The sequence below is a fragment of the Rhamphochromis longiceps genome, linkage group LG3 (genome assembly GCF_057381845.1).
Source record: "Rhamphochromis longiceps isolate RC_006_pf linkage group LG3, R_longiceps_female_GT1.1, whole genome shotgun sequence".
Lineage (NCBI taxonomy): Eukaryota > Metazoa > Chordata > Actinopteri > Cichliformes > Cichlidae > Rhamphochromis > Rhamphochromis longiceps.
The window spans coordinates 39493765-39516542 of NC_140559.1; the positions used below are offsets into that span (position 1 = coordinate 39493765).

At 39.1% G+C, this 22778-nt stretch overlaps 2 protein-coding genes across 2 annotated transcripts; both read right to left on the reverse strand.

The window, feature by feature from the left end:
• Positions 1–10556: 10556 nt before the first annotated feature.
• LOC146674600 (uncharacterized) lies at positions 10557–12969 on the reverse strand. Its single transcript, XM_085401096.1, has 7 exons — positions 12951–12969; positions 12562–12837; positions 12380–12481; positions 12281–12296; positions 11438–11505; positions 11263–11313; positions 10557–11161 (listed from the first exon to the last, which is right to left on the reverse strand). The coding sequence occupies exons 1-7, from the start codon at positions 12967–12969 to the stop codon at positions 11127–11129; spliced, it is 567 nt and encodes a 188-aa protein (XP_085257222.1). The 3' UTR covers positions 10557–11126.
• Positions 12970–18730: 5761 nt separating this feature from the next.
• Positions 18731–21781, reverse strand: LOC146674601 (uncharacterized). The gene is made up of 6 exons (XM_085401097.1): positions 21696–21781; positions 20983–21074; positions 20842–20877; positions 20297–20563; positions 19656–19922; positions 18731–18780 (listed from the first exon to the last, which is right to left on the reverse strand). The coding sequence occupies exons 1-6, from the start codon at positions 21779–21781 to the stop codon at positions 18731–18733; spliced, it is 798 nt and encodes a 265-aa protein (XP_085257223.1).
• Between the last annotated feature and the right edge of the window lie 997 nt (positions 21782–22778).

Genomic DNA, 22778 nt, shown 5'->3' on the forward strand with positions numbered 1-22778 from the left:
CCTGACAGTGTGTGAGTGTGATAAAAAAAGCCCAGAAGCGATCACAGCTAATGCAATGATTGCAACAAAATCTGTCATTAAGCTGTCCGTTTGACATAATGGCAGCTCATGAAACAGAACAATCCACCTTAAAGGTTTCCAGAAGCCTTTCAGTAAATCCCCCCCCCCCCCCTATATTTGATTCAGTCTGACATTAGTTTATGTTGTTACTTGACTAATGTGTGGAAACTTGCCACCATAACTGTGGTTACATAACTACAGAAAAATGTCACAGCTCAGTCATATCTGTGAACTCGAGTCCTCTAAACTTAAAGTAATAGTGAGCTAATTAGATTGCATCTTTAAATGGGTATAATTATGAAAACGCTAAAATACTTGGCAACTGTAAGATTGCAACTATGTAGCAGTGATGACTTAGGGCTGATTGCACAGACAGCTACAGTGCTTTTCTCGTATTATGATTCGGATCAGTTGGATTATTTTTATATAGTGTTAGTGCATAACAGCAGTCATCTCCATGTGCTTTAAACTGCAAAGCAAAAACCTTAACAATATAAGAGAGAAAACTTCAGCAGAACCAAACACAAAGATAGGGGCAAGGGCAAGAAATGTGAAAACAAAACAGAAGTGGAAGCAAGTGTCAAAGTCAATTTGATTTAAATAGCACATTTAAAACAACACATGTTGACCAAGGTGTTGTACAATAAAAGAAATACAAACGTAGGGAGACATGATACAAGTTAGGAGAAAGAATAATAAAATTAGAAGATTTGAGTAAGAAGTAAGATAAATGAAAGTAATACAAACTCATTCTGATTTAAAAGTCATGGAGTAAAAGTGGGTTTTCAGACGGGTTTTAAAACTGTCCAATGTTGGGGAGGTCCTGATTTGAAGTGAAGTGGAACAATTTAGGAGCAGTTACAGCAAAGGCCCAATCTCCTCTGTGCAAGGCGTTAGTTAAGTAAGTGTAAAGACAAAGATAGGAAGTTAAATGACAGAAAATGCACAAGGAAAGGTAATTACCAAAATAAAACAAGAAGCCAAAAACTCAGAAAAAGGAAAGAAAAAGTTGTGGAAACAGAAGAACGGAACAAAATAAATACAAGGGAGGAAATCAGTGAAACAGACCTGGAGAGAAACTCAAATATTAATCGACACCCAACAGAAAGCCACATACATTATTATACGTGTATAGAAAGTTACTCTTTATGATTCTGTATGAGAAGGCTTTTGCTAAACCTTATGTATATATCAATACAATAAACATAGTTTTAAGACGTTTTACAATTTTTGTACTATAATCAGAAATAAGATGGACTAATATTGTCATGAGGGGGGTCTTTATTAAGAACCTGAAACTGTGTAGCTGCTGCAGTGTCTCTTTGGCCAGCACCACTGTGGTTTTCCTGGTGTCACGTGTTCATGTGAAGCAGAGAGAGCTTACCGACAATGACTGAAACTCACAGTGTGGTGTTCACAGTGGTCTCTTCACGTATGTGCACGCCATGAAGTTGAACGTCTTTTAATTTAAATTTTTTCTTGTTTACTTCAAGGAAAATGATCTCTCTGTAAACACACTGCTGATGAAACAAAAAAAGTTTTGATGTTTCCTGTTTAAAGCGTAGCAACACAAACTGTGTGTAACACCTCCCACATCTATGCTACTGACGATCAGCCACTGATGTTACTTCTCTGTAGATCAACATCTTTATGAGTTGTGAGCGACATTGTTTTCACATGTAATCACAAAAAAACATCTGAGCTTCAGTTTCATACTTTTAAATAAATCCAGTGTTTAGGTTACTTGTGTCAGACCTCGCATATCTTTCTCTTGTAAGAAAATAAAATCAGAAAAAAATAAAACTAGCATCATTAATTTTTTTTGAAACTACAAATAGTCTGATTTGATGATGTTAACAGCGGCTTTATGGCTGGAAACATTTGGTTAACAGATCCGCAGACAGATATTTCACTGGTGGTTTACCGGTATAACTTTGTACCAAGTAGAATTTTGTAGCTGCACTGACTGCATAGTCAGTTAAGATTAGGCTGGAGTTTATCACCATTACCACCATTATGTTTAAGATTTTAATTTTTAATAATATGTCTCTAGATGGCTGACAGCCTCATAGGCTGAACTGACTTGGAATGATCCTGGGAGAAGACATGTTTTCCTTTGGAGTTGTAGAGCTACGCGGGGCTGTGACCCCTTATGAAAAACAGAGGAGCTTTTTATAAATCGTCGAAGATGTCTGCTGTAAAATCATTTTACCCAGGAAAAAGGACAGTTCAAAGGAATTATTCAAAACCCCAAATTACCATGACATTGTTCACTATGATGAAACTTCTGATGTCAACTGTAGCATCAAGTAGTTCAGACATGTTTGTTCAAAGACAGTTACTGTGTACGCTCAGATGAGTCTGACCACGTCTAAATGTACTGAGGCCTCTTAGCCGCTTTGAGATATTACACAGTTTCCTGTTTTCTGAGATATGGTGAGGGGAATTGGATGACACAGTTGCTTTTTAAAGAAGTGATCATACCATAAACACTCCCTTTCCCTTCTCCATCACGTCATTTTCTATTTATTTCAAGCATTTCCCACTAGTTTGTGTATAGGATCAACTGAGCTGGTCAGCCTTTGAGGAAAATAACTGGTGAAAACTTGAAGTGTAACAGATGTGTGGTTAGTGACATTTCAAAACAAGAAGTGATACAGTACTGGTAAAGTGAGGCCGAACAATGACTCATTCAAGAAACAGAACCAACACAGGACACCCTTAAGGGCACTCCCTGAAATATTTACTGGAAAGATCTTCAGCACAAACCCGATGAGTTCAAAAGTTTGTAACAATGTTACAATAAAGTTTCCACCAAGTTAGAATTCAGAGGTGCATGAACACTGCTACAAATAATGACATAGATATTACAATACAAAGCACATTTGTCCTCTAATATTACATATTTAAACGCAGTGAAGTTGTACACTTGACTCTTGCAAACCACCATAAAAATGGAGCAGAAAGCAAAACCACAGAGCCCCACCACGTGGCTAAAAATGGTAACCAGCAAAAGTGATACCAGTGCCTTTAACCTTTGGCAATACACTCTTCTTCACACACACACACACACACACACACACACACACACACACACACACACACACACACACACACACACACACACACACACACACACACACACAAACGCTGAGTTGAGCATGCCTGTGTGTGTGTTTGTGATTAGTGTACATAGACCTGTTACAAACTGTTAACTAACAAAGTTTATCACATATCAACTCAGATGCTGACTGTAGTTCATTCATTCAAACCTTCAGACATTTCAACCGCAGTTAAAAATACTTACCTGCATTAACAGACACATGAGGTCATTGGTAGCTCAAGCTCATGGGAAACAAAGTCTCTGTGATACCAGGTAAATCGTGTGATAGTTTTAATGTTTAGCTTCTTCTGTTTTATATTTTCAAATCAAGTTTGAATCATAATTATGTTTACTTAAGATAGCCGCTAGCTGTTTGCAGATACACAGGAAACCAACTAGGACACTGTTGGTCAGCGTTAGCGGGTGCATTTCATGCTAATATTTCCTCTTGCAGAGACATCTTCCCACAGCAGCACCACTTACATACTTTAAGCAACACTGTTTAAAGAGTCTGTTAATACATTTTTGTCTGGAAAAATTTGTGCCACCATAATTTAGCATGTCAGAAATCTTGCTTTCTATATGTGTGATGGAAAAACTATCAATATCAGAAAGTGCACCAGAGAATACAAAAGAATAAGATGAGCATGGCTTTAGGTCTGCCTTAAAAAAGAATGTTTTTAATCCAAATTGAATTACTTTAAATCCATCATTCAATCACTAATGAATACTAAGTTATTAACCCTTACAATCTCTAGCCATACATTATCCAGCATCTTCAGGGCCACTCATTAGTTCAGAACTGTCACCACAGCCGTCACCTACTGTTCTTTAAAAAGGATCATATAAAATAGTCTTTTTGTCTGTGAAATATTTAATACAAAATTAAGATTTTGGCATAATGATTTCTTTGTTATTATACTCTATACTCAGAACTCAATAGGGAGAATAAGTCATGCTTAGTATCTATATTGACATGGACAAGGTAATGTGTTAGGAATGAAAGGCCACATGGTTTAATGATAATTAGGCCACTGTTGTGAAGTCTGTTTCAAATCCACACAGTGGGCTGCTGGATGTCATTCTGTAAGAATCTGACGGTGCTCATCCTGTTCTTCCTTGCACAAAGATGCAGATAGTCCTGCTGATGGGTTAAGGATCTCGTACAGCCCAGTCCAGCTCTCCTAGAGTAGCTGCCTGTCTCCTGGAATCTCCTCCAGGCCCTTGAGACTGTGCTGGCAGACACAGCAAACTTTCTAGCAATGGCACATATTGATGTGCTATCCTTGATGAGTTGGACTATTTGTGCAGCCTCTGTAGTATCCAGATATTGCCACATACTACCAGTAATGAGACTGACCACAGTCAAATTCAAAAATAGTGAAAAACAGCCAGAAAAGGTGAGGAGGGAAAAATGCCCTCCACTGTAAAACCATACCTGTTTAACAAACAAACAAGCTTTTATTTTGTTACATACAGTATCATATGTAGTGAAATGTTCTTGTGTCCATGCTGGAGATGTAGCTGCGGCGTTCCACTGCCTTTTTTTAAGCATGAAGGGTCTAGACAGGACCCTTACTGGGTGGGACTGAACTTGCGACTCCTGCTCCAAAGATGTGTCATGTTACCACTACACTTTCCAGCTGTTTTGGGACTTGTCTCATTGTTGCCCCTCTACTGCATCTATTATTGATTGATTTCATCGATGCCAACGCTGAGTCTAATTAAAGGGTCGAGACGTGGTGGTGTTAGACATTGCAACAGCCTATCCGGTGTACAAATTAGCCTTTGTGCACATGGTTGCAGAATTTTCACTGACACTAAAGTGCAGTCACTTCTTCTTCTTTTCTTCCCAACACTAAATTGGTGTGTTTCTGGTCAACATTGTGTGAACAGGATTGTTTTCATGGTTCCTCTATAAGAGATGTGCTGCTGTGATAGACACACACTTTGAGTCTGCAAACTGGACAAACACTTTGCAACTGTTATTTTTGTGTGCCAGCTATATTTGAGGTCACACCAACAATGTAAAATTAGACGTGGGGCTTTTGTTCATGTCAGTTTCTCACAAACATACTGTGACACCAAAAGTGTAACAGAAAAAGCAGCACCTTTTCTCCTACCGTTTGTGTTTCCACATTATTGCAATTATATTTGCCCAGTTAGATTTGAATATATGTGATTATATTGTCGAACACAAAAACCTATTACATTTTCATGCTTACTAAAATGTTTTTGTAATTGTCCTCTCAGACTCTGTTTTTTTTTTTTTTTTAAATCACTCTACTCACATACAGCTTGCCTTGCATACTAGGCAAGCTGCTGATAACAAACGGTGATCAGGAGGAAGAAGATGGCATCCGTCTATAGCATGCATCATTGACAGCTAGAGCCAGTGGCGGTCCTAGTCTGTTTGGCGCCCTGGGCGAACACTCCCCCCCCCTCCCCCACCCCCCGTGTTTGTTCGTGTTTTTTGTTTTGTTTTTATTTTGTTTTATTTTGCGAGTTGGTTATTAGATGCTGCTCCAGCCACCCTGAGACTCCCCCGCCGCCCGCCCTCTCCTTCCTGTGCCACAAGCAGCAGGCGCACCTCGCAAACGGAGGGCGCCCTTACTCCCAGCAAATGGGCGATAGAAAACCGATCGTGCCTATGACATCCCCAATATGCGCTGGCTGATGTCGGGGCAGCATGAGTACCGTGATGCCCGATGCCCGTGATGCCGCCCGGGGCAACCGCCCATGTCGCCTGTATCAAAAACCGCTACTGGCTAGAGGAAGGGGCTGACAACAAGTGTACCAGAGGCACTGATGCTCTGATCATCCCACCAAAGGAAAAGGCCCTAAGCAGCATATTCACAGAGGCAGGAGTCTACCTGCAGCCTGTGACAAGTTACCCTTGAAACAGTAGTGATGGGATTTCCGGCTCTTTTTAGAGAACCGGCTCTTTCGGCTCTGAACCGGCTCTTCTGGTTGTTTTGTTGCTTTAATTAATTTATTATTAACAATAATATAAAATTATGCACAAAAGGCATTACTAATGTTAAAAAAGTGGTTTTATTTATATATGTTTATATATACATATAAACCTCTGTCAGTGTGCCCCAGGGCAGCTGTGGCTACAATGTAGCTTGCCATCACCAGTGTGTGAATGTGTGTGTGAATGGGTGGATGACAGGTTGTGTAAAGTGCTTTGGGGTCCTTAGGGACTAGAAACGTGCTATACAAATACACGCCATTTACCATTTTTTTTTATAAATATATGTGGTGGCCCCCAGAGACAAAGCACGTACAAACTCCAAAACACATTTCTAGCATGAACTGAACTTCCAAAACAGAGCTACCTAGATCACTTAAATTACACAATTGAAAGCATATGTGTATTGTTTGTGTATTTATACACAGGCACTCATATATATTCAAATAATTTAAAAAAATGTTCATTTACCTGTTACTACCATGCACCAAATCCGGTCGTTGGTACTTGCTGGCTTGTATAGCCACGAGGTAACAAAAGCTCAACACTGCGCCTGCATCCTGGAGCACTTCTGTTGTCTTTTGTACATGTTTTGGAGTTCGTACGTGCTTTGTCTCTAGCAGCCACCGCAAATATACTTTTATTTATTCACTCCACATAAAATGTAATAAATAAATCATATAATACAAAAACCAACTATTTACATTTCAACTTTTAACTATTTAAATTTTCACCTTTTAAACAAATTTAAAATGAAACAACACAAACACTGCAAACCACAACACAATTAAATATAAATTGAAATATGAAAACAAAAAGAACATGCATATTCTCTGTCATATGGACCTGCATGAATAAACTTTCTGAATCCTTTGTCATCCGCAACTGAAAATAGTTGTGGATGATTACTATACCTTTCTAATGTGACGTTGTTGTCCCTGCCTCTCTTTCTCTCTCTCTCCCTCCCACTCTGTTCCTGTGCTACTGAGTGTAACTACCGCCCCTCCCCCTCTGCCCAGCGCAAAGCACAAGGCTAATAAGAGTAAATTACACAGATTATGAAGATCTTACATGTAAAAACCACTGTACGTTCCTTAACAAAAACTTGTCCTAGATCAGTACTTTTTAAATAGATGTGATTAGTGACATGCAGACATTGATGCTGATTTATTTGTTTAATTGGAAAACTAAATCCAGCAAAGTCACAAATTGTACTCAGTAACCAGTTGTACCCAGACAACGATGGAGTCACAGAGCAGGGCAGGGTCACTCTGCCCCCTCCTGGAACAGTTGTGCTATTGCCACTCAATTTGGTTCAGCTGAAAAATGGTTCCCCATCACATGTTGGAAAATCCAAGACTTTTTCCTAAAGATCAAAAAAACAAAACCCAGTTAGCCTGAATGATGATAGCGGACCCAGGTCAATATTAACTCAGGAAAAGTCTCTGGATTTAACATAGCATAGCAGTAATTTACAGCTGGGAAGTTAATAGAGTTGAACCTGATGATCATGATCCTTCACCATGCAGATTGCATTCTGGCGTCTTGCACCATCAACTCAGCTCAGTAAGTGGCAGTGACACCAACTTATTTTAGCTTTAATTGCAGAAGAAGAAGAAAATAAGAAGAAAGCGAAGAAGAGCTGTAAATGCAGTAGTTATTGTCTTCAGCGCCCTCTGCTGGGTCAGTAATGATCACATAAGAATGCATAAAAAGAAAACCCATCTGTTTGAAAGCCACAAATGTCAGCACACACTTTGTGTCATGCTTGATTGACGATGTTAATTACATTAAGACTGATAGAGGGAAAATAAGTTATTTAGTGTAAAAGTCTTGAACCACCTCTCATTTGTGTATATCGTGATAAGAAAATGAGAAATAGGTGCAGTGATTCATTTAAACATGTTCAAACATACAAAGTAATAGTGTATATAAGACAAAAAGAGAGGTTTTAAAATTCTATCATTTTTTACCATCTTTTAGATACATTCAGTATTGGGGTCCCCCCTTTTCCTACAAACATACATCAGGAGTCAGGGGGGTTATTGTGCCTAAGAAATTACTCAGTTACGATGAACACATTTTCAGACCCATGTACAATGCAGGAAGGTTCATAATTCTAATTTACATTTCCAGCACATGTTGTCCTTCATCACTTTTATTCTATGTAATCTCAGGGTATGATAGTGTCTGTGTAACCCCCCTCTCACCTCTCTAACATACTTTCTACAGTCTGCCAAAATCCCCCGCCAATTTGCTTGTCCTATGTTTATTCTCAGATCTTTTTTTCCATTTTGTCCATTTTTGTCTCCTATGATAGAAACCAAATCATGCATGGCATAATGCAGACACCCAGAGTCTATTATAGATAAGATGTATTGTATAAGCTGTATAAGGGCTCTGAAGCTGTGGGATTTGGTTTCTCAACAGGACCCTGACCTGTGAAGAGAATATTTCTGTGGCAGCCTTGTTGCATTCTGTTTAAGAGTGTTCTTACTTTTCACAGGGTTTTATGGTAAAAATGGCCTGTATTTGTATAGCGCTTTTACTAGTCCCTAAGGACCGCAAAGCACTTTACACATCCAGTCATGCACACATTCACACACTGGTGATGGCAAGCTATATTGTAGCCACAGCCACCCTGGGGCGCACTGACAGAGGCGAGGCTGCCGGACACTGGAGCCACTGGGCCCTCAGACCGCCACCAGTAGGCAATGGGTGAAGTGTCTTGCCCAAGGACACAACGACAGAGACTGTCAGAGCCGGGGCTCGAACTGGCAACCTACAAGACGAACTCCCAACTCTTGAGCCGCGATATTCTTTCCCTTCTTATCAGAGACATCAAGATCATTTGTTACCTTAATGGACTGCCTAATCTCCAAGAATCTGTGTAGATCTTAGGTTTAAAAGTTATGTGGTGACCATAAATATGCTGAAGAATGTCTCGCTTCCAGACTGTTTTCAGTTTTAATGCCAACTTTCAGAAATGTCAGTCTCACTCTTTTAGTGTGCTGATCTATGTATTTTTATCTAAAATGATTTTCTGTTTGAGGACCACATGTTTGATGGTTTTGAGCAGCATCATCCTACTTTCATGTTTCATTCTAAAAAACAATTTCACTTCAATTTCAGGTTGAAGCTGAAATGACAAAATAAATGTTCAGTTTAATGCACTTTTAGCAACTATATATTATTAAATACATATTTTCAGGATAGAAGAAGAATTCAAACTCTTAACTGCTGGTGTGTGTGTGCGTGTGTGTGTGCTCAAATGAAAATGCTCTTTTTCCCCCTTCTAGATATCAAAATGACTAAAAACTTCTGAGTCCCACATTTAACAATCCTTCCTATTATGGACGGTAAGTGTCATCAGGTTTTGTTTTTGTAGAGGAAAAATGGCTGCAATTTTGAGAATCTTGTGCTCTGTGAGCCCACAACAAATGTGGCATCAATTAAGAGCCCAGGATGTTCCCTTGACAGCACAGCAGGAGTCATACATGCATGAACGGTGCTTGATGTAGTGGTTGCAGACTGCTATCCCCAACAGAGGACAAAAATAAATTGCCGGGACTTAGGAGGATATGTGTAAAAAGTTGAACATGGACATTTACTCTGTATTTATAAACCGTATTTATTATGCTATAATTGTAGTGGACATATCAGAGATAGGCACGATTGTGGCACTGATTCAGTCTTTAGCACTACGGTCACCCCGGTGTGTCGGCTAGAACACCACTTAAGGCCAAAATGTCCCAGAGTATGGAAGAAGGAGCTTGAGGTTCGGTTTGAGGCACTTTATTATCACAACTCAATTCCTGGGGCTGTAAAACTGTTTTGATCAAACTGGGGAGCTAAATAGTTTGTTTTGAGGGGTTAATTTAATCTGTTCATATTTAATTCAATATTTAATTGAAGTGAGTCAATGTGATTTATTTTCACATTATACTTAATCAAATCTTTATCTAGTATGCGCTATGCTAGGCTAAATTATTTGATTGGTGAGCTTGTTGCAAACTATAGAGATTGTGTAGTTTGGTTAAAGAGAAACTGAATATTTTTATGCTCTTCTAAAGTAGTTTTCCAAAGCTCACAGGAATTAGACTTTCATTTTATTAAATAACAAACACTATATGTCATAAGTGCTAATATATGTGGAAAACTGGTATGCCACTCTGGTCGAGTTCAGAGCTACAAAAGTAGATACTCATGTTAGTTTATGTGGGTTACCCACATGTTTATAAAAAGAAGACAAACTTACATAATTTGTAAAGGTTTACAGAAATTTACATTTTAAACATTATAGTTTTCACTAGTTTTGTTAACAGTGGATTTTAACTAAATAAGCAGTCAAACGGACAGATGTGAGCAAATGCCAGAAAAGTTTTTTTTTTCTTTTTCAATTTATTGTTTCCTCTCAGAGATTCATAAGATAATTCAAACCAGGTCATATGAAACAGACAGGCTTACATGCAACTTTATACATTAAAAATGGTGTTATACCTTCAATGTTACAATGAGCTGTTTGTAATTATCCTCTTAAATCATCCAGTTTTTTTAAAAAAAAAAAATAGTGGTCTTTACAGTGGAAGCTAATCAAAAGCTGTTTTCTTGTATGTGTGTCAGTGTTGAAGGTATACTTGCACATACACCACTATATTGGACACTGATGTGTCTCTCCATACCCTACAACCCACTGGTTGTTTAATGTACTATAGATGTATGACGTGTTACATTGTAATTATTGTTTTTTAACCCCTTCATGCATGAATTATGACAACCTCATTTAAGATTTGTTTCTTAAGTATTTTTATGCATCTTTTCATGCCTAAAGATGCATAAAAATACATAAGAAACAAATCCTGATTGAGGTTGTCATAATTCGTGCATGAAGGGGTTAAATAGGATGATTTGATATAATAATTGATAAAATAATTACATTTAAAATGAGGCACCCAAAAAATACCACAGACATGCAGAACTGCAGCTCGTCTAGTCTGATTTGATGCACTGTATTTGTGATCCACCTGAAATACAGTAAGAATAGTTTAAGAATAGTTTAAGAATGTCACAAATGAAATCCCAGAGTTCCCATTTATTACTTTGATGGCTCATCATTGTACTGTACTTGGTCCAGCATCTTCAGATCCTCTAACTGTCTCATAAACACAACGATCACCTGCAAGTTAATAACAGTTCAGTCAAAGTCACAATAATTAACATCTCCAAATGATCTAACATTGAATAATTCCTGAAGAATATAATATGACTGATGAAAGCAAGTAAACAGTGTTAGACCTGACCGTGGGAAAGAGCCGAGTACACATGCTGTTGATTTTCTTCCTGGATGATTGTTTCAGACTGTGTGAGCCTGAAATAATTAAAATATGTTTTTATTAGTAGAATAAAAGTATTTTTTAAATTCCTGCTGTTAATGAGTTTCAGCAACTGTAACGTCTGTGTTGGAGACGGTGTGGAGCGTGGGCCCACATGCAAACATAAGGTCGAGCTGCATTGAAAAACAATACAGAAACCTGAAACACAAAACCTTGAACTGGGAAAGAGAGACCTGAAAAAAACAAAAACAAAAAAACTGGGACTTGGGAGGTAAGAAGAAAGAGGAGAACAGAGGACTAAATAGACACAGATAATTCAATTCAATTTTTCAATTCAATTTTATTTATATAGCGCCAAATCACAACATAAGTCACCTCAAGGCGCTTCATAGATACAGAGAAAAACCCAACAATCATATGACCCCCTATGAGCAAGCACTTTGGCAACAGTGGGAAGGAAAAACTCCCTTTTAACAGGAAGAAACCTCTGGCAGAACCAGGCTCAGGGAGGGGCGGGGCCATCTGCTGCGACCGGTTGGGGTGAGGGGATGGGAAACAGGAGGGAACACAGATATGAGAACATAACTGAGTCGATGTGACACATGGTACACAGGAGAGGCACAGCATCAAAGCCTAAAGACTAGAAATCACAATCCTAAAGATAACTTATAGGGAGCTAGAAATACAGAAGCCTATACCATGAAACACACAAAATCAAAGAATATGAGCTAAAAAAAAACAAACAAAAAAAAAAACAACACACCAGAAACACAAACACCGGGGCCCCAAACCCAGGACCATGATACCAACCTTTTGTGACACAGACCTGTAAAAAACAAAACAGAAAGTATTATGAGATTCGGAGATTAGGAGAACAGTTTTAATAGTAGCATTAACAAGAAATCTTACCCTTTGACTTTATGCAGTAAAGCAGAAAGAGCAACAGTAGAGTGATCAATCCAGTAAACAGCCCAGCAATGAACATGAGAAGAGAAGAAGAAGAGCTGTCCTCTGAAATCACAAACAGTAATAATAAATTATATAAACAGAGCAGTTACATGTATTCACAACCTCAGTCACTCTCCACATACCTGTTTCTTTTCTGTGTGAATGATCTTTGCTGCACTTCACTGTGTGAAATGCAGACTTCTCACTGACATGATTGGAAACTGTGCAGGTGACATTGGTCTCTCCATCCTGCTCCCTGATGATGTATTGTTGCCTGGGACCAGTTAGTGTTTGGTTTCCCACAATCCACTTGTAGCTGACATCACCAGTTGTGCTGCACTCCAGCAGAACTTTACATGATTCATTTGAGGGAATCCAGGTAGAACTGATTTTAATGACAGGCTGCTTAGTTATGGGCTCTAATGAGAAAACAGAAGGAAAAAGAGAGTCTGTGTCAGGTCACCTTTTGCATCACAGATTAAAGTAGATGTTTGTTCAGTTCTGCAAATGTATAATATAAAATTAGGCCTACCAATGACAACAAACTTCATTAAATCCAAACAATTATTGTTCACTACTATATCAGCTGGTCACAAAAATACAAAATATAAAATAATATAAAATAGTATTATACAAAATCCTTATTTAACATTAATACATTAAGGTGGCTGAGAATTACATGATTCATCACAAGCCTCCTAGGTAGAATTGATTTTTATGACAGGCTGCTTAGTTATGGGCTCTAATGAGAAAACAGAAGGAGAGAGAGAGTCTGTGTCAGGTCACATTTTGCATCACATATTAAAGTAGATGTTTGTTCAGAGTACTGCAAATCCATTATATAAAATTAGGCCAGTCAATAACAATAAACTTCATTAAATCCAAACAATTATTGTTCATTACTGTGTCATCTGGTCAAATCTAGTTTAAACGTAAAAAAAAAAAAAAAAGCTGAAAAATACACCAAGCTATAAATAATAAAATCTAAAAAACAAAGACAAAAAGATATCATGTTATTATAAAAATCATCAAAAAAGAGAAAAGAAGGAAATAACAATAATACATTTTATTTATAGGCACCTTTAAAGAGCCTCAAGGTCACAGGTACATCAATACAGCAAAATAAAAACATAAAGTATACAATTAAAATCACAACTAATCAAGGTAAATATAGACTAACATCAAGTTATAATGAAGAGTAGTTCTGAACAGGTGGGGTTTGAGACATTATTTAAAAGTAGAATGAAAGTGACTTCCTGATCGTTAGATAATTGGTGATGAAAAACAAATAGTGTAGCTACAGTGGCTTGCAAAAGTATTTGCCCCCCCTTGAACTTTTCCATATTTTTTCACATTACAGCCACAAACATGAATCAATTTTATTGGAGTGCCGTGTGAAAGACCAATACAAAGTGGTGTACACGTGAGAAGTGGAACGAAAATCATACATGATTCCAAACATTTTTTACAAATAAATAACTGAAAAGTGGGGTGTGCGTAATTATTCAGCCCCCTTTGGTCTGAGTGCAGTCAGTTGCCCATAGACATTGGCTGATGAGTGCTAATGACTAAATAGAGTGCACCTGTGTGTAATCTAATGTCAGTACAAAGACAGTTGCTCTGTGACGGCCTCAGAGGTTGTCTAACAGAATATTGGGAGCAACAACACCAAGAAGTCCAAAGAAGTAAGTAAAAAAGTAAGTAAAATTTATTTATATAGAACACACCGGAAAGGTCAGAGATAAAGTTATTGAGAAATTTAAAGCAGGCTTAGGCTACAAAAAGATTTCCCAAGCCTTGAACATCCCACGAGCACTGTTCAAGCCATCATTCAGAAATGAAGGAGTATGGCACAACTGTAAACCTACCAAGACAAGGCCGTCCACCTAAACCACATGTGTCAAAGTCAAGGCCACATCCGGCCTGCGAGATCATTTTATATAGATGTACTATTATTGTTATGCATGGCCCGGCGATATGAGGCGCTAATATTAAACAAACTACAGATCCCATAATGCAGCGCTGCAGCCTCCTTGCTGAACGCTAGGCTAACTGGGAACATTCCGGCGCCAATCAAGTCAAACTTCTGTGTATAGAGATTGACAGACCACGTGACTTTTGCGCATTGCATGCCGGGAACTCGTGGCAAAACAATCCAAGTACCTGCATCAAAAGCAAACATTTGCAGCACTGCAAAACGTTCATTCTCCGGTTCCAATACCTTCTTGCTTTTTCTTTGCTCCCCAAAAAAGGTATGTACAAAACAAAGGAGAACAATGCCGGTCCGTACAAAGACAGACTTAATGAAAAGTCAAAGAAAGATACGAGGAAAAAAATCAAAGGAGTGAAAGTGTTAGATCCTTACGAGCACACAGAGTGGACAAACCACGTTCGCGTGCTGCCCAACTTTCACCACGCTAATTATACGGTTCTTGGAGTGAGTGCATACACTCATGAAGTTTAGTAACTTCAGGTCACTGCAACAAGCCCAGGTACAGTTTACCGACGGATGGGTACGGGACCTTGAAATGCACCGTGTAGAACGAAAGACCATACGTATCATAAGTTTACCAGTCTCACAAATCGTCTTCATAAATACACATTCGTTAACCATTTATTAATAGGACCTTTGAGCTTAATGGTAATTAATTAGTAGTAGAAATAATTTCTGGTACGTGTTACAGAAATGTAGCAGTGACAATGATATTGTATGCTGTAATCGCACTGGGCAATTAGTGATACAAAAAAACTGTTTTATCCTGTGAATAAAAGTATATGTTTTTGTCAATGTACCATGGTAATAACAGAAGCGAAACGCAATATTGTGTCAGGACAATTTACTATTTATGCACAATAAACAAAGGAGCATAGCGTGACAACTTCTGTTCAGCGCCAAACTTGCTTGTAACCTATATCACCAATTACGTTAAGAAAAATGACGTATTAACTACTACAAAACACTAACCTTTGTGGGAATGCTTGGAGCAGACTAACCTGTGAGCTGGAGGGTTCTGGGACATTATATTTGGTCTTTGAATGGCTGCAATCCAGGCCATCCGTCGCCTCTTTGTTACTTCGGAAACACAGCTTGAACAATTTCTCTTCAACGACGTAATCCGATAACAACTGTTCTCTTTACCTTTCGGCTTCCCGTGGCTGTCATGCGACCGGCTATTGCAGTTAACAATACAACAGCTTCTTGCCATTTTTTGTTTCTTTTTATCGCTGTGTAACCGATTTCAATTGAAAGCCTGTGTGCGCTAGTACCTCTTGCCACGACTTCCCAGAATCCTTTGCGGTTTTACCCCTGAATGACGTCACATTTTCAATCTCTATTGCGAAGCTAGCTGCTGACAATGGTGGAGAGAAAAGTTGATTCTGAAAGCAGAGCCTATCAGCGCCAATGGGTGACTGAATATATGTTTACAGACATTGCTGGTAAACCCGTGTGTCTTATTAGTGGAGCTAATGTGGATGTAATTAAGGAATTTAATTTAAGACGGCACTACGAGACAAAACGTCAGGATGAGCTGAAAAACCTAAATGCAGAGCAGAAACTACAGAAAGTAGAAGAGCTAAAGAAGAGTCTGACATTTCAGCAGACGTTTTTCACCAGAGCAAAATCACAAAGTGAAGCTGTTGTGAAAGCAAGTTTTATTGTAGAAGAGGAGCCAAATCAGCGCGGTACCACTCTGAAGAGCTGCATGATGAAGGTGTGCGATGTCTTGTGTCCAGACAAAACGCAGATTTTGGCAAATGTGAGGCTGAGCAGAAACACGATTGCTGATCGGGTTTGTGAGATGGCCACTGATTTAAGAACACAGTTGTGTGAAAGAAGCAAAAACTTTATTGCATACTCTCTTGCTGTGGATGAAAATACAGACATGATGGATATTGCACAGCTTCATCCGTGGAGAGGAAATATTGAACATTAAATTGTGGGACAACGACAGGAAAATACATTTTTTAAAACTTATGTCAAAGTGTAACCGACATGAAATTGCCCTGGGACAAACTTGTTGGACTTACAACAGATGGAGCGCCGGTGTTGTGCGGTGAAAAAAGTGGACTAGTCAGCAGGATGCGAGTAAAGATGCAGGAGGAGAACTGTACCGGTGAGTTAACAGCATATCACTGCATCACACACCAGGAAACGCTGTGTGGTAAAGTCCTAAAAATGGAGCATGTAATGATCACCGTAACGCAGACCGTAAATTTTATCTGAGCTAAAGGTTTAAATCACCGTCAACTGCAGTCTTTTATGTGGGAAATATATTCAGAGTTTGCTGACATTCCTCATCATACAGAGATCCGTTGGCTGAGTTGGGATAAAAATTCTCAATCGAGTTTTTGAGCTCAGCAAGGAAATCTGTCAGTTCATGGACATGACATGTATGATGCGGTGAAGGCATTTCAAGTGACGCTGTCACAAATGCACCAGTGCGACCTGCCTCACTTTGTTGAACCAAGTCAGCGGACTTTGCTGAACTGCACCTGTGCAGATTCAGATGGAGCTGCGGTGTAATGATACACTCGAGGGAAAGTACGACACTGAATGGCCCGAAGAGTTTATTAGTTCCATTCCTGAAGCAATGCCCAGCTCCGTCTACATGCGGCTCCAACCTTGTGTATGCTTTCATTTACTTTTTCTGGGGTTTTTGGCAGCATGTTCATATTTCTAACTTGCATAATTTTGACAGGATATATTTTTATGAAGAGCAAAATATTTAAAGTTAAAGTTTTTTTTAAAAGTTTATTTAATCTGGAATAATATTCCTGTCTGTTTTTATTCATATTTATGTATAAAAAATATTGTTTTAGTGTTCAATAAATCTTTATCTTGTTTGGCCCACGACCTAAAGTGTGCCTTGAGTTTTGACACCCCTGACCTAAACTCACAGGCCGAACAAGGAGAGCGCTGATCAGAAATGGGGCGATTGTGGCTCAAGAGTTGGGAGTTCGCCTTGTAATTGGAAGGTTGCCGGTTCGAGCCCCGGCTTGGACAGTCTCGGTCGTTGTGTCCTTGGGCAAGACACTTCACCCGTTGCCTACTGGTGGTGGTCAGAGGGCCCGGTAGCGCCAGTGTCCGGCAGCCTCGCCTCTGTCAGTGCGCCCCAGGGTGGCTGTGGCTACATGTAGCTTGCCATCACCAGTGTATGAATGTGTGCGTGAATGGGTGGATGACTGGATATGTAAAGCGCTTTGGGGTCCTTAGGGACTAGTAAAGCGCTATATAAATACAGGCCATTTACCATTTACCAAATGCAGCCAAGAGGCCCATGGTGACTCTGGACGAGCTGCAGAAATCTACAGCTCAGGTGGGGGAATCTGTCCATAGGACAACTATTAGTCGTGCACTGCACAAAGTTGGCCTTTATGGAAGAGTGGCAAGAAGAAAGCCATTGTTAACAGAAAACCATAAGAAGTCCCGTTTGCAGTTTGCCACAAGCCATGTGGGGGACACAGCAAACATGTGGAAGAAGGTGCTCTGGTCAGATGAGACCTAAATGGAACTTTTTGGCCAAAATGCTAAACGCTATGTGTGGCGGAAAACTAAGACTGCACATCACTTTGAACACACCATCCCCACTGTCAAATATGGTGGTGGCAGCATCATGCTCTGGGGGTGCTTCTCTTCAGCAGGGACAGGAAGCTGGTCAGAGTTGATGGGAAGATGGATGGAGCCAAATACAGGGCAATCCTGGAAGAAAACCTCTTGGAGTCTGCAAAAGACTTGAGACTGGGGCGGAGGTTCACCTTCCAGCAGGACAACGACCCTAAACATAAAGCCAGGGCAACAATGGAATGGTTTAAAACAAAACATATCCATGTGTTAGAATGGCCCAGTCAAAGTCCAGATCTAAATCCAATCGAGAATCTGTGGCAAGATCTGAAAACTGCTGTTCACAAACGCTGTCCATCTAATTTGACTGAGCTGGAGCTGTTTTGCAAAGAAGAATGGGCAAGGATTTCAGTCTCTAGATGTGCAAAGCTGGCAGAGACATGCCCTAAAAGACTGGCAGCTGGAATTGCAGCAAAAGGTGGTTCTACAAAGTATTGACTCAGGGGGCTGAATAATTACGCACACCCCACTTTTCAGGTATTTATTTGTAAAAAATGTTTGGAATCATGTATGATTTTGGTTCCACTTCTCACGTGTACACCACTTTGTATTGATCTTTCACGTGGAATTCCAATAAAATTGATTCATGTTTGTGGCTGTAATGTGACAAAATGTGGAAAAGTTCAGCCGAATACTTTTGCAAGCCACTGTAAATGAGCTCAGCTTCTGTGTACAGTAATAATCGAATATCACACTAGATTTGACGCCAGGCGACTGTGGAATGGACTGCGCTGCATCACTGACAACAAGAACGAAAACACAGGCAGTGTTCAGCCCACCGCATCTCTCACAGACGAGCTTAACAACTTCTACGCTCGTTTTGATGCAGACAACAAAAAGCAGATCCTCTTCCCTCAGGAAGACAGTGAGGCTGTAACTCTAACACTCAAAACAGAAGATGTGAGATGGTCAATCCTCACAAAGCTGTTCCTTGTTACCATCTGACAGGTGTTACAGGAGTCTGTCTGCTCAGACTACAAGACTTAAAAACTGTTTTTACCACCAAGTTTTTACCATTCGACACCTCAACCACAACACTTAAACACACACAACACACTCAACAGGAGACAGAAACTGTCCTACAATTTCACAGGTACATACTACACTCTGCACTGGTCATCTCATTTTTATTAGTATTTTCATAAAAATAAAAACCCTTATTCCATGCAATACTGTACTAACTGCCACTCAAAAATGTTGTACTGCTCAGTTTCACTCCTGCCACTTTATCCCCATCCCAAACTGAAACTGATTTGTCTGTGAGTCCTTAATAAACTGGCCACTCTTTAGGGTGTTTTATTATCTTAATATGCTAGCCTCCTGTTGTAGCTGTCTGCAGGTGACTGGGGGTGCTGAGGATGGTAACAATAATCACAGTCACAGAGTAGCATTATTTTTGATGTTCTTTCTTGATCATTGCTTCTTGTTAAATATATAGATAGATAGATACACACACACACACACACACACACACACACACACACACACACACACACACACACACACACACACACACACACACACACACACACACACACACACACATATCTCTCTCTTTCTCTCTCTCTGTGTGTGTGAGTGAATGTATATTTCAAACTAAATGACTGAACTCACTGGTTTTCTCAATGGTGACATCATCACTTCTATCAGTGTAGTAAACTGGGTTTCCTCTTGTTCCTCTGCAGCTGTAGATTCCTCCTTCAGATACTCTGATATCTCTGTTTTGTTGATCTCTGATTTGAACTTCAGAGGTTGTTTGGGTTCGTCTGAACCACTCATATTTCCATCCATCAGAGCTCTGCACAGAGCAGGTCAGTGTCACACTGCCCCCTACTGGTATGATTGTTGTTCCTGCTGTCAGTGTGGCCCTGGGTCTATATGCTGTTGTGATAGAGGAAGAAACACAATGATGCATTAAAATGTCTCTTCCTCATGTTTTGGTTTAGATAACAGAAACATCTTCACTTTAAACTTCATGAAGCTTTTGATGTTTCTTATTTTCCTTTAGAAATGTAATTAAATTTAATTTCATTCATAATTGCTGTTGTTAAAACTCACACACCTGCTAATGATAGATTACAGAGTCTGTCAGTATTGTAGCACTGACTTTACTGTGAACGAAGTAACAGGTACAGTGATCTTGGTTCAAGTTCAAGTTTCAGTGACAAATTTAATTAAATGTTCTCTATTTTATAATTCAGTTGAGTATTTGAACAGGGATCATACATTTGTGCTGTCGGTCACTGAAGACTTACCTAATACAGTTATAGAGACAGTACTACTGTTCTTTATATGACGTGAGCTCACCAAGCTACCAGAGCACTGATATTCACCACTGTCACGTGTAGATATAATTTCTAATCTGTAGTCTTTGTCTGTGTTGTAGGCCACAAATTTTCGACCGTCCTTCTTGATTTCGTAATACCAGTCAGTGTCTTCTCCTTCATTCATGTCACATTTGAAGGTAACAAACTCTCCAATGAAAAAACTGGACCAGCTGGGTTCAATAGTTAACACAGCATCTAGAATCCAACACAACCACAAAGTTAACAAACACTTTTATGCATCTGTGACAGTATGTCACAGATGCATACACAGACACTGTTCATATATTGTTCATATATATATTTTATTATTCAAAACACAAACTGTGTTTATATTCATAAAATTATAAATTAGTGATGAACAATGAAATGAAAACAACAATGTGAAGTGCTTAAGACTGATAACGCAGTTAAGATGAATCTTTACTGAATAAATAAAAAAGAAAGAAACAAGAAAAGTAAAACTTTTCAGTCACCTTGAGCATGTCCAGTGCAGAGTAGCGTACAGAGCACTACAATAAAGAAAGAAATGTCAGACATTATCAAAGTGGTGACACTCAACTATGTGTGTGTAGGTTGTCAATCATACAGATCATGTTAGTGTGTTTGTGTCATACTTGAGTGTCTAAGGAGCTCGGTGAGAAAGTGACTGGACTTCTTTAGGATTCCTGAAGGTGTTTCATATCTTTTCCAAGAAGCTTCTTCAGTTCTAAAACCAAATGGTGGAGAATCCCAGGTATTTAAACCCTAGTGGTGGAATCCCTTAAGAAGGCCGTTAACTCAATATTGATCCTGTGCCTCATCACATGAGCCAAGGTGTGAATAACAGTGTGGGTCATTGTCACTGGAGGTTTGACTTTTCTTTCTTTTTTTAAAAATCTTGTCCTATCTGACAAGTCTTTGTAATGTGAAATACGATCTGAATAATTTTCTGTCAAACACAGCTATAAATTTTCTCCAAGCTCCCCTGGTTCATGTTTATTTGTTTATATTTTCTTCATACTTATTAGTTTTATTTCAGCTATAACATTCTATGTATCTATCTATCTATCTATCTATCTATCTATCTATCTATCTATCTATCTATCTATCTATCTATCTATTACTGTGGTGTGTGTGTGTGAGTGAGAGTGAGAGGCTGACAAGTCTGGTGTGTATGTTTCTGTGTCAAGAAATGTACTTGATAATGAGGGTAGGAAGTCACAATAACACGCAGACAGAGATGGGAGAACTGGTCTATTTTCAGCCCTCAAGACTACCGAAGACCTGAGAGGGTTCAAAATTATTTTGAGGCCTTGCTTCACCCTATTATGTGGCCTTCTGACAACACCTGATGCTAGATGGGAGTACGGATTCAGGCTCCTCGGAAGGGATCTCAAAAATGCATTGTAGGTGGCAGACTGTAAGGGATGCCATGACTAGAGCTAGCTGCATTCCCCATGTTTTGGTTTTAGAACTGTAAAAACTTCTCGGTTGAGAGGTGAAACATCTCCACAAAACTTCAAGTTGTCTTCTTTCCAAGCTCTGTAGAAACTCAAATATCGTAGACACATGCCCAGAACTGATCAACCCATGGCGGAGAGCAGAGAGAGCATCAAAAGGGTAGAAAACCCAACACTAGAAATTTTATTGTGATAAACCTAACCAAGGAAGGTAAAAATAATCTAAAAACTGGCAAAATAGCTTTTGATAAAAGACTGAAACACCCTGTTAAGTTGAGGCATACAATGATGTGTCTCTCTGGTGAAGTTTCCAGGCTGCCATCCCTCAAGACTTTCTCCATTTGAATGAATGCATAATCAGGGATTGTAACTTCTAGTCCTTTTATTGAATCATAAATAAAACACTTGGAGTTTTACTGGTGTCTACTATGATTTGTGACATTTTGTATTAAGATGTAAAATTAATATTCAATTCGCTGATGGAGAAACAAACATTTCTTAGATAAACTAAAGCAGCTCCACTCTGATCTGAGTCAGTGCACTAAAATCTAATCCAGTCTACAAACAACCACGTTGGTAACAAACATGAGAGTCGTCTGATTACATGACCTGAAATGGTACAAATGACTGATGCTCTGTTCTTCTTACTAAAACATGTTTATGGATCAGTATGAATCAAACAATAGGAGTCAGTGATGTACTCACAGAATAGGCCCAGCTCACCGAGCAAAGTGGCTCCCATCCTCACATCCAGCAGTGACACGTCTGAAAACTTCTACAACTTTCTGCAAAGAGAGAGAGTGAAGCAGCAGCACAGCAGATACCAAAGAGCTGAGAAGGAAACAAAGAGGTTTTTTTTTACTCCTTCTCTCTGCTTCCTTCCTTTTCAACAGAACTAACACTCTTTAACAAGATCTGACCACAGCATGACGTGTTTATACTCTTTTATATTTATTTCAATTTTCATCTCT